This window comes from Symphodus melops (genome assembly GCF_947650265.1).
Source record: "Symphodus melops genome assembly, chromosome: 11".
Classification (NCBI taxonomy): domain Eukaryota; kingdom Metazoa; phylum Chordata; class Actinopteri; order Labriformes; family Labridae; genus Symphodus; species Symphodus melops.
Window position 1 is genome coordinate 12,971,831 of NC_136701.1, and position 16,225 is coordinate 12,988,055.

The following is a 16,225-nucleotide window of genomic DNA, read 5'->3' on the forward strand; positions in this document are numbered from 1 at the left end:
AAGACAAATATATCAGTTTATTGAGATGGATCAGATCGAGGACTAAAGCAGTGTCACGTTTGAAGTCTGCAAGTTCTTCTTCTGGTTCGGCAGATTCTGAGTCGGATAGAGCAGCAAAATGAAAAAGGAGCATATTAACATAGAGAAAATTGATGTTTGTACCCAGAACTGTTGTGAATATGTTTAGAGTTGAATTCCTTCGATCTCATGAAGGCTGACTTGTTCACACTAAATACTTGGAAATATTTCATTTAAACTAAACCAACTGAAAAACCATCCCAAGAAACTCCTGCAAAGAAGAAAAAAAAAAAGGAAAAAAGAATTTTTTTTTTGCTAAATGCAAAATTGAAGTCCTTCATGACTGAATGGAAAGCCAGAACTGCTCACACTGGAAGCTGCTTAAATGAAGTTGAAGGCATTTGAGGGAACTGTGAACCGTGGAGGAAGAGCAAAACAGAAAAGCTCTGCTGTTGCTTTTGACTGATTGAGGATCCTGTGAAAGAATCAATTTGGGGAACACAAAGTTCAATTTATAAGCCAAAGGATCTCTAAGCATCCTCTTTCTTTCTCTTATTTTTTCTGCTGAAGAAAAAAAAGAAAAAAATCATCAGAGATGGATAAATGGGATGGCGAGAAGAGAAAAAAACCCAATACAAACAAGCTGCTCTGTGACAGACCTGAGTTGTGGAGGGCAAGCTGCCTCTGTAATTGGCTCTCATTAAAACATTACATAATGTTTCAGGGAAGTGTTAGGGATTGATAACAGATGTATGATTTCCTAACATGAACATGCATATGCAGCGCATATGGAGAGCTCTGCAGTGAGACACAGAAGAGACAGAGGAGGACGAGGAGAGGAGGAACCAGAGCCCCAGATGGTGGCCAATTATGTGATGCTGAGAGTTAAAGTGAGAACAAAGGAGCTCATCACAGCCGGAGAAATGAAATGCTCTCCAGAGGAACACCGTGAATCTCTCGGCACATTTTATACCGTTCTTTTGTCTTGTGGCAGAGTCAGGGCTCAGAAATAATTGGAAAGGGTCTAAGGGGGGGAGTCAGCTGATTGTGTTATATTTGAACACAAAGGCCACTTATGTCTTCGAATAGATAAACCAGCGAGAGGTTACAAAAGCCAATAATTCCAGATACAAGAACTTGAGATTTACATTTTGACCAATCAGGAATAACTTGGTTGTTCCCCATGGTTCCTCTTTTATTTGTCAGACTTGGCGAGATTAATACAGGGACAGACAAACGAAAGATTACAGAAAAAAGCAAAAAGTGACGTAGACCTTTTTTAATGCCTGTCTTTGTCTCCCTTCTCTTTTAAAACTATCATTTCTTTACTACTGTTGGCAGAGCATCAAATAGTGACAAAATACATTCCTCTTGATAACCTCGGTTTCGGTCTTTGGTGGTCCTGCTCTACCAACAGTTTTTTTTGTTGTTTTGTATTCTAGGACATTCCAAACATAATCCATTTTTTTTTCATTGCTCCGGCACAATCATCTTTTCTTCTAAATCACATTTGAACTTCACATTCACACATTCCCTGGCTGCTCTCAAGCTGTGTGGATTTATAGACAACAGATGACATTGGGAGAAAGGATTCACCTCATCCCTCTCATCACAGTCCCAGTCTGACTCTCTGAGGGGCAAAGCTCATTTCATGCTCCGCTCTGGCTGCCAGTGCATCCAGAGGATCAACTCACGGATTGTCCAAGGTTCACCTCCGCCAAGCGTCTGTGAAATCCCTGTGTGGTCGATGCAGGAGGGTCCTGTGTGGCGAGGGCCACATGGAGATGTGGCCTTTGTTTCTTCTCTTCAGAGAACATGAAATTCTAAGCATGTGCCGTTTATTGCATTGGCAACTGAGATTTTATTTGGTCACAAACACAGTTTTTGTAACAGTGATTTGTTTTGACTCTTATCTGTAGGAGCAAACGAGGAGAGAGCAGTAAAGATCTAGAGCTACACACAAAGTTGGCAGAATAGGTCGATAGTTTGATCAAAAAACTCCGAACTCAACCAACAAGAAAGCGCTGGTTCCTATTTTTAAACAAAATTTAATGACAGCTAATGTGACCCAAACCCTTTTGAACATTATACTATGCCTAATTAAATGAGTTAGTACAAACTTAGGCAACATCTTCCTGAAGTCCTCTGCTAAGCCAAGCTAACCAGCTGCTTAGTTAGGCCTTACGGTGAAAGGAAGATGAGACGGTAGAAGCCATGATCTCGCCTAAATCTGTGAACGGAAGCGAATTAGCAAATTGCCAAAAAATGTCAAAGTACTCCTTTAAAGCAGCATCCTCTGTGTCTCCCTTACACATCCCTCTTCCCTCCTCTCCTGACTGATAGAAGAGGAGACATCCCTCGGCGTCTCTTTCCGCCTCCTCTTCTTTCTCACTCAGATTTCACATCACTGCTAGAACCGAGTCTCCGACCGCCAGATGCGACTGTGTCTGTTTTGTCCTCAAACACCCTGAGAGGACAGATTACTTCCCCCCTCTTCTCTTTCCTCTTGTTGTTGTTGGCGGCAACCTTTTCAACCATGTTAAAGTAAATGGACCTCAGCAACACACTGTGTCCCAGCTTTGGAGAGTCTCTTCTGTGACCTGTCTGGGCACCAGAGCCGTTCCTTCAGCAGTAAGATGTTGATGGTTATGCATCTCTATCTCGGGATGGCTTGTGTTTCGAGGCCTGCACCCCCCCCCCCAAAAAAAGGGGAAGCTAGTGATCGTTTTGGACAGTTACGAAGCTGTAGAGTTTACTCAAACGTCTCTTTGTTAGCATATTCTCCACGGCTGTTTTGTTTAGACGTGATGGTTGTGCAGGAACGGAACGTCAATGCTTTCCACATGGCCATAGCTGGGGTCTGAGATTGAGCAAGGATTTGCCCACTGTGGTTCTGCACCTCATTACTCAGGCTGGTTGATCCACAGTGAGGCCTCTGTGAGGTTTGGTTACTTCTTGGAATTAGGGACAAGTTGGGCAAGACAACGTGGTAGGTGTCAGCACCAAGAAAATATCGCACTGATTTACTGTATTTTTGTCTTTAATCCAAAGTGTTTATAGCCTAACAAGTAAACAAGTATGTACAAGCATATTCGCTCTAAGCCACTTTCCTAGCTCGACATGGTTTCAGCAGATGGCTGTTCAACATGAGTCTGGTTCTGTTCGGGGTTTCTGCCTCTTAAAGGACTTTTTTGTCCCCTGTGTCCGTACAAATCCGTGTGGTTGTGTAGAAGTGTGTCAGACAGGATACTGACATCCTGGTTTTCTGTCGAGACTTTCACTACGACAAGATGTTCAAAACAGCGTTTTGAAGTACTCTGACCATCACAGTGATATGAGGTTTCGATATTCCAGCCATAATCCATTTTATTGTTGACTGAATCCCTGTTGACAATTTCAATAATATATGAAAGACAGATATCTTCCTGTTGACTACCAAAAGCTTTTGGTGTTTGCGTGCTCTTTCCTCGGCTGCACCTTGTCCTTGAGCCCTGCAGTCTTTGTTGAAGCACCTATAACTCTGAGTGTGTCTGTGTGTGTTTGCCTCAGTAAGCTGTCACATCAGTCTTTCTATGCTCTGCTTGGCACCAGAACCTCTCACACAGGTGAACGTATACCATTCTTCTGCGAGCTGATAATAAGACAAAGAAGAGTGTCTGGATTTTTACTGAGACATTTTAAGAGGGGGAAAAAAAAGAGACAGCTGATTACACTTTATAAATGTAATACTTTGAGATGATTGCACGTTTCCTCTCAGCCATATGAAGATGAAACATTAGCCGATTGCTAATCAGTGGCTTCAGGTCCTGCAGCTGTTATTTTTGGGTTTCTGCGTGCACTTTTTGCATGTTTATCGTGCTGTAGTGGCATCTGCTCAGCTCCTGTTGTAATCCGACTGTGTTCATGGGTGAGTCAGGAGAGAAAGCCCCCACAGCCACAACCAAACACACATTAGGAATTCAGCTGTTAGACACAGAGAGAACAGAGTGGACATGAAAAACGTCTCGCTGAAGGAAATACCCGTATTCATAGCATTCTTCCTGGACGTGTAAGGAGATTCAAAGTGAATGCAAGCTCCTTTAAATAGTGCGTGTAGCTTTTAGCTTCTCCCAAACTGTGACCTTTAAACCTCGTGTAAGCATGCGTTGTTACAGCCTTGCAGATGTGCTTCAAGACATCCAGAGATTTTAAATACTCAAAAAACAGTTTTAGAATGAGTGAAAGGCCAATAGACGCCATCATTCAGTAAGTGCAAGACAACAAAGAAATGAGTGTAGTGTAGATTCTGTCTCTTATTGTCGTCCGTTCAGCACTCTCAGGTCAGACCTCAGAGCTACGTGCTTTTTGTGTCTGTTGTTCCTCTCTTCACGTTTCCTCAGTCCTGATGACCTTTCCTTTCCCTTCCTTCCACTCCACGTCACAGACTGGTACCATTCATCTCCATCTTTAATATAAACAACACCAGAAACTGGCCATTGGTGGTGGTGTTTTACTCTTGAGCCGAGCTCCGACTTTCCTGTATCATTTCCAGCTTTGGTTATCGCAGAAGCTTTTGATTCATTTTGTGCGTCCATGACTTCCCTCGTAATTCTGATATTCATACAGCTGGTTGGTAAGCGGTGCCAGGCATTTGATCCGGCTTTATGACTTCCTGTCTTAGGGCAAAGGAGGGAACTACTCATTCCTGTTCAGACTGTACGGACCACATGAACATTACCTCCCTATGTACAAGGCTCTTATCTCATTCGTTCACTGTATCACTGAATATCGAGCACTCCTTGCACTCTTGAAAAAGTTTGGCAGTGACGATGTTTTTCAGGTCTGCTAACAAAGCTGATAGTGGCGCTCGATTCCAGTTCTACATTACAAATCTGCAGCAGACAGCCAAAAACAAACGTCTCACTTGGCAGGTAAACACACTCTGTAACATTTCAAATGATGTAAACAAGTAACAATAGTGGATATATATTTCTTTCCTTACTAAAATAACAAAAATCTTTCACTTGGCTCCTCATATTCTCGACCTTGGACCTCACATGCTCCTTTCGTCAACACAAAGGAGGCTAATGATGATGTAATGTTTTCATGGAGGAGATCCATGAGGTCCCTCCTGACTCCTCGTGAGCATGTTTTGAACGTGTCAGCTGTGTAACAGATGAGCTCATTGCCGGCTTCACCAAATAGCAGTTAGTGGTGCTGCAGAGTTGACTGGTGCCACATGAAACTGGTCAGGGATCAAAGCTGGATCCAGAGGCTTGAGTCACACGTCACGCAACGCTCATTTCTATAAAACTCCTTAAGAGTGCTGCTATAGTTCTTAAAACGCTTCCTTGATGCAACAATAATGTTTCTTATACAAACATACAAATTAAATTGTTTTAATAGAAAGACATAAAATAATAGCCTGAGTAACTTAAAGAAATGACATCACTTTAAGGTTGTACTGATGCAAAAGATGTGAAGACAATCTGAAAACATCACTGTGAACAAGAACCTGATGACGGCACTTCATGCACAGTTTTGCGGAAGAAAAATGGAACAACACAACTTGGAGCTCATCCTCAATCGTCTGCAATGATCAGAAACATTCAGTTCATGTTCCTACACAGAGATGTGTGGAGGACTCCAATGAAATGTGCGTTTAATAAAGAGAAAACTGTTAAAGTAGTCAGATTTGTAATCTTTATCTTTGACACACTTTGAGGGATTTTGTTAGTTGTGATGATTAATTAGCTTGCATTACTTTCTTTCCTTTCTGGGTCGATTGCACGTTTCTTCGGTTAAACTTTATTGAGGGCCCGACACTTTACGTTCACATTCAAGTTTAATTCGAACACGTTCTGGTGTGCAGACTTAATCTTTCTCTGTGTTTGGACGTTTTTTTGTCAGCTGCCAGTACTAAACTTTTTTTTTTTGTATTAAACTGTATTGTTACAAAAGCATCCAAAAGTACAAATGTTCCCTCCAAAGTCAGTCATCTATGCACTCTTTTTCTTGTTATCTCGCACAAATCTATGACTTAACCACTTAAAATGCAGCCATTTAAACAGCCTTGAAAACAATGCTGTTCTCTTGTTTCTCCAGTGACGAGTGCTCTCTGTGCATCCCTTCGCTTGAAGCAGCCTGTTGCATAACCAGTGTGTCATGCTGAATTCATCTGCAGACTTTTTTTTTCTTTCTTTTTTTTTTTTTTTTTTTTTTTAAACGTCCCTGGCAGAATCATTGAGCTGGTGCGCCAGCTGCAACGTGTACCTGTTCCCTCTCCTGGTCCTACTTTGTAAAGGGGTTGTGTGGGTGTTAAGGGGGCGAGGGCACCTCAAAAGTCTGTTCCACATAGTCACAAACTGTTTGAATTATGTAATAAGAGTTGTATAATAGCCTTGAGAGGCATGTGTACTGTATGTGTGGGTGTTCATGGAGCCGTAGAGGAGCTGTTTGGGTTGATTGCATCTCTTCCCACTTGTATCTCCTTCCTCTCTCTCTTCTGTTTAACCTGATAATGGTTCACTGAGCTGGTGTGATGGAGGTGGGTCAGCACTGGTTACAAAGAAGCCACTGTGATCGAGCCTCACTGAACTCATCACCGGGCTTTTTGGTATTGATTATATATGAGAAACACTTTTCTTTAGTCTCTAATCCGTCTTCATTATCTGTGAATTGGAAGAAGAAAACTCGAGGATGAAAGCAGAGGAGCGTATAAAAGAGACTTGGAGACACAGTTGTGTATTACATCAGAGTCAGCCTGAGGCAGTTTACTCTGCTGCCCTGCTAACACTGTTACACACTCTCACACACACACACACACACACACACACACACACACACACACACACACACACACACACTGGTGAGCAGAACAACCATGCAGGGCCTTGTTTACAGGCTGAATCTGGTTGATTCTCCATCGATTGACTAATTGATTTTCTTCCTCCAGGTTGATGGCTTCTTCACCTGCTAATGAGGTGCTGACCTCACACAGATTTTATTTGTTTTTACCTCGTTAAAGGTATAGGAAAGGGGGGGGGGGGTGGGGACAGTTGTGAATTAGTTAACAGGTGACCCAGTTACATTGGAAGGAAAATGTCAGAGCTGGCAAAAAAAAAAAAAAAAAAAGATTGTTGATGATGGATGTTTCATGTCCCATATTAAAGTGATGTATTGCCTCCTAATGAGACAATTCAACCTTGGTTAAAGTGTGCAATATTTAAAAAAAAAAAAAATATTTGACCTTTTGAGGTACAGGCCTGGTCAATTTATTGAAATTTAATTTAAAGATCTTTTGGCAAAGTTTCAATGGTGCAAAGTTTCTGGTGCCAAATCATCAAAGCATACTTTGATGATACAAATATTCCAACAACTAAAATAGATTTCTATTGTTTTCGGCCTATACATAACAATATATTTCTGTCTTTTTGTTATGTAATTAGTGCCATACAAAAAAAGAGGTTGATTGAAATATTCTTCGTAATTTATCATTTTCCCATTAAGTGTTTGATGTGAAGATTGATAGAAATTCATAATAATGGAAAATGTAAACATATAGCCAGATAGCTTAGCACAGTGGTAAACTCTCCTATGGCTCTTTTTAAAGATCAGAAAATCTGCCTAGCAGCACCTCCAAAGCTGCTACAGGGTGGACTCCCCAGACCTCAACAAGTGTTTGATTTGGTCATACCGAAGTTAATAATCTGGCCTCTCTGCTGCCTTTGTAGCATCAGACTTTGCATGCTCTTCATCGGATTTTGTGTTTCCTCTCAGAGGACTGTTGACAGAACTAGTCCAACTTGTATAAAACACTGTAATCTGCCTACTTCCCGAACATTTAAACACTAGAAATAGTTTGGTGTCTGCTCGTTTTGCTGTCACCTCCAGTTGCATCATACTTTCTTATCTCATTTTCGTGTCATCCTGCTGTCTCGACTCCTCTGTAACCAAGCCACTGTCCTCCCCGCTCATGTCGTCTTCCAGGTGGCTGCATCCAGTCAGCCCTGGGTTTACACTCGCGACTGAATAATTCAAGCGGGTCAGCAGCGTGGTGGTCCTGTGGGGCTGCACTCTCTTCTTCCCTGGAAAACTGGGTCACGCTGTTCAGATGTAACACAGTCTCGGTCAAACAGAGGGCACAACACGGACATCACAGAACATCGAGTGTAATCTGTCGACATCACACTAACAGACACGATGGTTGGTATGTAAAGACACATATTGGTGCTGAATAGGAAGGATTGTGTCATCGGCACCAATCTTAGTCTGGCCCTGATTTGCTGATGTCACCGGTGAACACATCTGTACTAGAGATGTACCGATACATTTGGGTACTCACCGATACAGAGTACCATTACGTGTACTTATTAATGCCACAGACAGACAGACAGACAGACACATTGGTACTTTACCTCGGGTCGAGTAAAGTAGCAAACACGGTGCCTGTGATGTGATGACGGCTGGGAACGTCTTACTTCGGCTCTAAAACACTTAGAAGACGACGAAATCCTGTAGTATCGAAAACTGACAACAGCTGTGGATCAGGAGCGATGAACTGGGTCAGAGCCTCTGTTATTTTTACCACACGCCAGTTGTCTCTTGACACTTTCTCTCACTTCTTTAGCGTTAGCTGCAAAGTTGGCTGTAGCTGTCTCACCTTTAACACACCGCTGACATCTCGCTTCTCTCCATCTCTCCATCATTTATAGGGGCGCACGCCCGCCGCAAGGTGGTATCTGTTGTGCCCGCGTAGTTTTACGAGTACTTAAAGAAGGCAGTGGACCGATGCCGAACACTGTTATCTGTATCAGCGCATCTTGAATCTGTACACATGATTCTAAAGCCACAACAAAAAGGAGAATGCTCTATCTGAAATTAAAAAAAACAAGACACAGCAATGATGGCCAAACTTGATGTGGAAACAGTTCTTATCACAATCTCTTCCCTGTGAAGTCGAGCCAGAAACCCAGCGATCTTTCCATGTGATAGTGATTTATCAGTAATGAAATGTGAGCACTTCCAAAAAGTTATTTTGCTCTCACTCTTGGAGTTTCAAGTATGCACATCTTCCGACTTGACTTTGAGTCAGTGATGTTTATTTGAAGCAAACAATCCTTTTGTTTTCCTCTTCTTCTTCTTTTTTTCTTCCGCTAAGCTCAGACTGTGTGATGTAACGTTTGCAGAGGACGGATGGAGTAGTTATAATTCAAGTAAAGTTAAGGTTCACAGTATTGTTTATGTTTCATTTTTTTCCACTTGGGAGTTCCTTTTTTCTGTCTGACAGGTCGTTGTTGTTGTTTGGTGAATAAATACACCCTGAGCACAGAAAGGATGCTGTCGGATAACAATCACATCATTCTGAAGAATGATGCCGGCAGAAATGAGGAATAATGGGAGCAGTGATCAGACAAATGTAATCATCAAAACAAATCACAGTGAAGATGTCAACAAACGTGTATGCAGAGTGTGACCTCATTGTTTTTAAATGGACGTTTTTTGGGGGGGGGGTTTTAATGTAGAACCTGCAGCGTTACTGCCTCACCATCAGCTCTTGCATCACTCGTCCTCTTTTTGTGCTTTTTGTGTCCTGATGCTTTTTCCTCCTTTATCTGCATCCAAACATTCTGATCACACTCTTTAGTCCTGATTTCATTTACCTGTTAGTGCTTTAAATAGCTAACTCTATTCATATCCTCATGCTTTGTTTTTCCTCCCGCTCTCTGTCTCTCCATCCTCACCACACCCAACCACACACACAACAGACTCCAGCTCAATGCTAATGAAACCATCTCTCTTCCTTTGCTTCCCCTCCTTTCTCTCCGTCTCCATGTTTGTTCCAAAGTGCTTAATAAGTGATGGAGTAGTTAATCTGAGGAAGACTCCCCTCCCCAAAGGTTCAGATGAAAGCGAAGTAGGAATAATCTGCAGGGCACCCTAAGGCTATGATTTCCCACCCTGCCAAACCCTCCTCCTGCCGCATGCACTCCCCATTTTAGCACTCCCACTGTACCCTGAAGGACCCTGCCTCGAAAGCACCCCTTCACATACACAGCCCCCCCCCCCCCCCTTTTCTTTCTCCACTCCCTTCCTCTTCACGAAGCTCGACTGAAGGCAGCAGGAAAGATCAAAGAGGTGGAAAAGGTCAACCCCGTAAACATACTTAACGAAACCATTAAAATCAAATCTGACTGAATCATCTGCCCACAACATCGCCTGCAGCTCTCAATGTCACCAGCCAATCACAGAGGCACGTGATGAAAACTCAGCACTTGGTCATTTTTGATGAGTAAGTCAAACGAGCCTCGGGCTGCTTTGCTATTGCTTTTTTTTTTTTCATCATTTTTTCACACTAGAGTCCCAAATGGTCACCTCTGCCTGCTTCACAGGGACCCAAGTTAAGCACAACACAGAGCATTAGTCAGGAGTATCAATGTACTCCCAGTTTCAGAGCGAGGCTAGCGTGAGTAAGAAGCAGCAGTTCAAAACTGGTATGAACAGAGGGTACTGTGAAACCAGTGGAGGCTGTGAAGGAACACAACAACACAGTAACAGTGAGCGGTCGTTATGGTGGAGACCAAACGCTCCTTAGTAAAAATATTAAGTGTTTGGCTGGTCCTCTCTAAAAACGCTATTGACAAGATCGAATAGGTAAAAGGGAAGTTTCAATCGTCAATCAAACTCGGCTGTCTTTCTGCAGAGCTCCACTAGAAGACACAAATCACTCTTTTCTCTTTTTCATTTTTAACTAAAGCCTTGAAGTAATTGATTGGTTGATGGATCGACACATTTCAGACTTGGAGACAAATTCTGAAACGTGTCTGACTTTACTGCAGCTCCATTTACAGCATGAAAAATAAAGACAAGATGCAAAGAGTTCACACAACATTCACACATAAATAGTTTGCTTGGCTTAACGTAGGTATTCGAATCAGGAGGGGAAACAGCTGTCCTGGCTGTGTATAAGAACAAAAAGCATGGCTACCAGGCTCAGTAACGTACGTATAATATCCATACACAAAGATATCGTTTTTAAGGCGAGCTGATTACTGAACTCTGTCTCGATACAGTAATGATGTCCTGTGATTTATCTTTTATAGCTCTCTCCGACTCCCAAAACATAAAAATATCCTCTGAAAAATCTTATTTGCCTCCAAGATGTTACTTTGTCAGAACATGACAACAAAGAAAGACACCAGCAGCGAGCTGGATTGAAGCCCGGGACCTTCTCGCTGTGAAGAAAGCCCCTGCACAGCTTCCTTTTGGAAAATCTGGAGTTGTAGTTCACAGGATCTTGTTAATGTCAAATATTCCAGCTCGTTCTGACGGAATTGCTTATGACATGAAAGAACTTCATTGTGGACTGTTCACATCACACTCGCACACGGTGTGTTTCATACAAAAGGGGGGAGGCACAGGGAAGGTCAACTACAGAACATTTAAAGACGCATGTTCTCACTAGCTGTATAATGTTCCTGGGAAGCCTAATGTACAGTCATAACGGCCTGTACATGGCTGCTAACATGCTGAAAATACCAGTCTGACCGAGTGTCAGGACCATTCCATGGACAATATCCAGGCCTGGAGTCAGAGCTGCTCCATATTCATGCCGTAACTGTTAAATTGATCATTAATTTATCTCCGGCTCCTGAAGGTCTCTGTGGTTGGCAGGGCAGTGCTGAAGCCTGCAGGAGTGGAGGCCAGAAGAAACGCAGAATCAACAGAATCACAGCGTCAAGCCTGTCAGGGAGCAGCCGCAGTCCCCCATGGAGTTTAGCTTAAAAAAAAAATAAAAAAAAAGCTGGACCTGAATGAACACAATCCCTTCCCCCTCTCTCTTGTCTGGTCATATAGAGCAACTTAAGGAAGGGCCGTGCCATCCAGCACATCTATAATTAAGAGCTAGGACTTGTCCTGATGTCAGAGCAGGGCTCAGCAGGCTAGTCTTTCACCTTGTTGTGTTTAATTTGTCTTATTTTTTAAATAAAAATCAATTGTGTTTTGAATAGTCTAGCGTACTAAAAGTAGTGGAAAATTAGTGAACTGTCATCAATTGTCAACATCAGCTATTAGCAAAAATTGCTCTTGGAAACAGTAGAAGATAAAACAAAAGTTTCAGAGAAATACGGGTTGTGCTTAACTGAAAATGTTGAATCAGATTTGGCTCTTGAAGCTTCATCTTTTATATTTTACATCAAGATCACATGAAAATCTTCCACAGATTTTCTGTTTAACCTTTTGAGAAGAATGATAATCCGTTTTTAAACAAGTGAGGATGCCGACCCGACATTCCATTTCCTTGATTCCATTTGAGCCCAAGTCGGATTGTTTTGAAGAGAAGTAATAATCTTCCAGAAGAGTTCACTGTCTGCTGTTTAATTTGACGCAACCAACAAACAACAGAACAGATATTTTACAAGTTGATTCGATCTCCTCGAAAGAAGATCCCAAATGTTGAACTTTTTTGGAGGAAGCAGTACAAGTGTAACCCACGGTGTCACAAAACGTTGGAATGATTACGAGCGAATAAAGGTACGCGATGAAAACATGGCAGCAGACCAAAGCAAAACACTTTCATCCCCAAACCTGGCAATAAACATTCAAAGACTACGACTTCTACTAATTACCCTTTCTCTCTCTCACTCCCAAAGAACTCTTAATCTTATGTCTGTGTGAGACTTACTCCTCCTCCTCTGCTTACATCTTTCCTCTTTTTTTTGTATCATTCCCATGACTCCTGAGCTCAAGTTCCTTCTTTTATATGGTTAATTTATCTCTTTCAAACATTTTCATCTTTACCTCGGCCTTTTGGGAAAAAGAGGACCCATTATTTCTCTCTCCCTCTCTCTCTCTCTTTCTCTTCTGATGCACAAAAAAAAAACCCAATCCAACCAAACCAGGAGATGAAAAAGTTTTCTCTCCAGACAAATATTATCCTGGCACATGGCTATCCTGTGATTACGTTATATTTAAATGTTACATGTGGGGTGCATTTAGGGTTTGGGGTAACTGTGGCGTTCTGTGTGCAGTCTGTTCAGGACTGTTATTAGTACAGTATTCTGGCTTCACGTCTGCATGTATAGTATGGAGGCATGTTTTTTAAGGCCATAAATAGTGTATGAGCTAACACTAGACACAGTGATGCACTGGTGATATGAACGTACAGTGTTTGTGTGTGTGTGTGCATGTGGCTGGGAGAGTGCTTTCTGTATGTGTATTTTTTCACCCTCACAAGTTTTCTGATGTGATGTGCTGTGAAGTGTTGGACTCTGGGTGACCTCGTGGTATAGGCGCCTGACAGCTGTTGCTTTACTCTGTAGAGTAGCGGTGCTCTTTGCGACTCTGGATGCTTACACATGGAACGTCTTAAGTGATCGACCACAATGATATTTACCATTTGTTGTTTTCCGCATACGGTTCTGTCATACCTACGAAAGAAAGGTATTATATATCAACAGCTGTTAGCTACTCGCCCTGAACGTATGTATGTGATTGACCTCAAAATCAAGCTGAGTGCCTAAAAAATCTTGGTTTAGCTTATAGAAAGAAGGCCCCCCCACACACACACACACACACACACACACACACACAGATAATTTTCACAATGTTTGAACCAGAGGTTTTCTTCAGGTGATCCTTTTTGAGCAAGCATCTATAGTGAACATCTTTCTAATATAACTCCATACACAGTTAACATAAAAAAAGGCAAAGTACACTTTGTCAGAACCTTCGAATAAAAAAGACAAACATCAACAACAAAGTTTGGCTTGTAGCCCCTTTGGATGTTTTTGTCTCCGAGAACAGAATAAGAGACGGCCTGATTCTAAACATTAAACAGCTTTATCTTGTTTTTCTGTAGGTTTCAGTTACCACCATTAACTTCTGTAGCTTCGACAATAGGAAGCACTCGTAAAGTGCTGCTCAATGTTCTTATTTGTAGCCTGATAACATTTCTAGTGGCAGCAAGAATATACCGTTTATATCGTATTTCTGTGCATGCTGTGGTTTCTTTTTTTTTTTTGAGGGAGTTTATATGTTATAGTTTGATATCCTACGTTGATACCACTTCTTTATGCTGTAGTGTATCAGAAGTTCTACCATTACTCACCATTATCACAGTTACCGTTTACACACTTACATTCACCCCATCTATTTCTGTGTTCCCCTTTCTGTCTCATCTTCCCCAAAAATATCTCCCAGTGGGTTTTTCTCTTTCCACATTTCCAAAACATGTCTTTCCCAGACATTCTTTCCAGGATGTGACGCATGAAGTGTGCATGTCTCATAGTTAGAAACTCTGCAAGTTAAAAATACTCTGTGGTGAGGGTTGGCTGAGTTCTCTTCTATAATAACCCCCCCAACCCCAACCCCTTACATTGTCACTCACAGACATACAGGCTGTCCTGTTCCATTTTTTTTATTTTTTATTGACACCGCAGAACACAGGCGTACCCACATGTTTTTACAGCTCGGTATCATTCTGTCTGCTGATATGAGATGGCAGGATGACTCACAGATAGAAAACGGGAAAAAAAAGCTAAATCCACATTTAAAATAATAGTAATCAATGTCTTATAGAAAACTCAATCGAACAATGTGTCTTTCCCCCCAACATGCTGTCTGATCACATATTTATGCATGTTGCTTGCAGCAGTAAACACAGCTGTGTCCAAAACATTTCTGAAGATCAAGGAAACTTCAGACGTGTTCTCATTCTTTTTTCTGAATCACTCGACAATCAGCGGGCATCAGTCTCTAGCAGAAGAGACCCACACTGTATTCCAACCACCATTCAGCGTGGCAGACAGCCCGGCTTACTGCTTCTAATGTTTAAAATGCATCCTTGAGTCTGTACCCTTTCCCCAGCCGAATATGTCACACCTCTGATTCAGATGGGAAAAGGGACACGGTGGATGGAGATTGAGTTTGACAGGCAAACACAGACTCCCCCTGCCCCCTATCGATCCATTATACAGAGGAATACGCCTTTTAAGGGGCTGCCAGCCCTGCGCGCCCTGATGAATAAAGATGGTGATTGGCTCTGCGTGTCTCGGAGGATGTGCGAATGTGAGAAGAAATCAGAACTGTAAGAGCATGGTGAGACGAAGTCATCTGCAAAGACAGCCACAGTAACAAGCGCACGGACACGAGGAGGAGGAGGAGGAGGAGGATTAGGGTGACAGAAGGAGGAGAAAATGTGGCTCGTGACATGTTTTTTTTTTTTTTTTGAAAGAATATGCCGAAGCTTTTAGGAGCATTCAGGTCAATGTTTTCCACCCTTAAAAACATTGTATCCTCAGATATGCAGTAACTTTCACTCTTTCTCTACCTCCTTTGATTACATTCCTCTCTGTGCTCACTTCCTGTGCGCTGACCAGCCCTGGGAATGGTTGACAAGGGGTCAAAGTACTGAACAAAACACAACGCAGCCCTCCCTTCTTCCCTCCTTTCAATCTCTCTCTACTCTCTCTTAGTCCTCATTGACTGTTTAATGCTCCCCTCCCCTCCTCTCTTTGGAGGTGTGTTCGTCAACATCTGGAGAAGCAGGGCCCACTCAGTGACAACAGGAGCTCATTCACTCCCTCCCTCCCTCCCTCCCTGCTCCTCTCTCTCTCCTCTCTTCCCTCTCTCTGCCTCGCTCTAGTACTCTGCTTGCCGTGGATGAAGTCAGATTGCACAGTGAGGAGATGTTGGCAGCTGACTGTGGAATAAGCTCAGAGAGAGAGAGAGACCGGAGTGGAATTATTATCAGTTTGTTCAAGGATACCATGGCAGCATCTCCTTCTCCTTCTTGTTTTATCACATGCTCCTTGTTTGAAGCGAATATTTGACTGAGAATCAGCAGAGGGAGACTTTTTTTTTGTTGTTGTTGCTGCTGCTGCTTGTAAATCCGGTGATAAGTGAGAGGTAACGTGGGGAACCATCCTCCCCCCGTCGTCTCCTCCTCCTCCTCCTCCTCCTGGTTCGTAAGCGGTGTGCTGTGGAAGGTGCATTCGAAAGGTTTTTGAGATGACGGAGATCCTTGTGCCGGATATAAACTTGAACGAGGTTTGCGAACGCCTGGAGCAGCACTGCTGCGTGGACCAGAACCAGCATAATCTGTCCAGCCAGCCACAGACCCCTGTGCTGAAGAGGCACAGCAACACGGGGGCCAAGCTATGGGGCCGCGTCCGCAGCAAGCTGCTCAGACAAAAGGTCTTTCTGCCTGACATATGCACACACACGT

General features: G+C 42.6%; 1 protein-coding gene across 5 annotated transcripts in view; it reads left to right on the forward strand.

The window, feature by feature from the left end:
• abr (ABR activator of RhoGEF and GTPase) overlaps positions 1 to 16,225 on the forward strand; it is a 123,540-nt gene that overhangs the window by 93,042 nt on the left and 14,273 nt on the right. Inside the window, exon 1 of one of the 5 annotated variants that reach the window (XM_079355973.1) lies at positions 15,583 to 16,194. The exons of the other annotated variants lie outside the window; for them this stretch is intronic. Within the exon in view, the coding sequence (XP_079212099.1) occupies positions 16,009 to 16,194 (186 nt within the window). The 5' untranslated portion in view covers positions 15,583 to 16,008. Of the gene's footprint in view, positions 1 to 15,582; positions 16,195 to 16,225 lie in introns of those variants that run through there. 5 annotated transcript variants of the gene reach the window in all.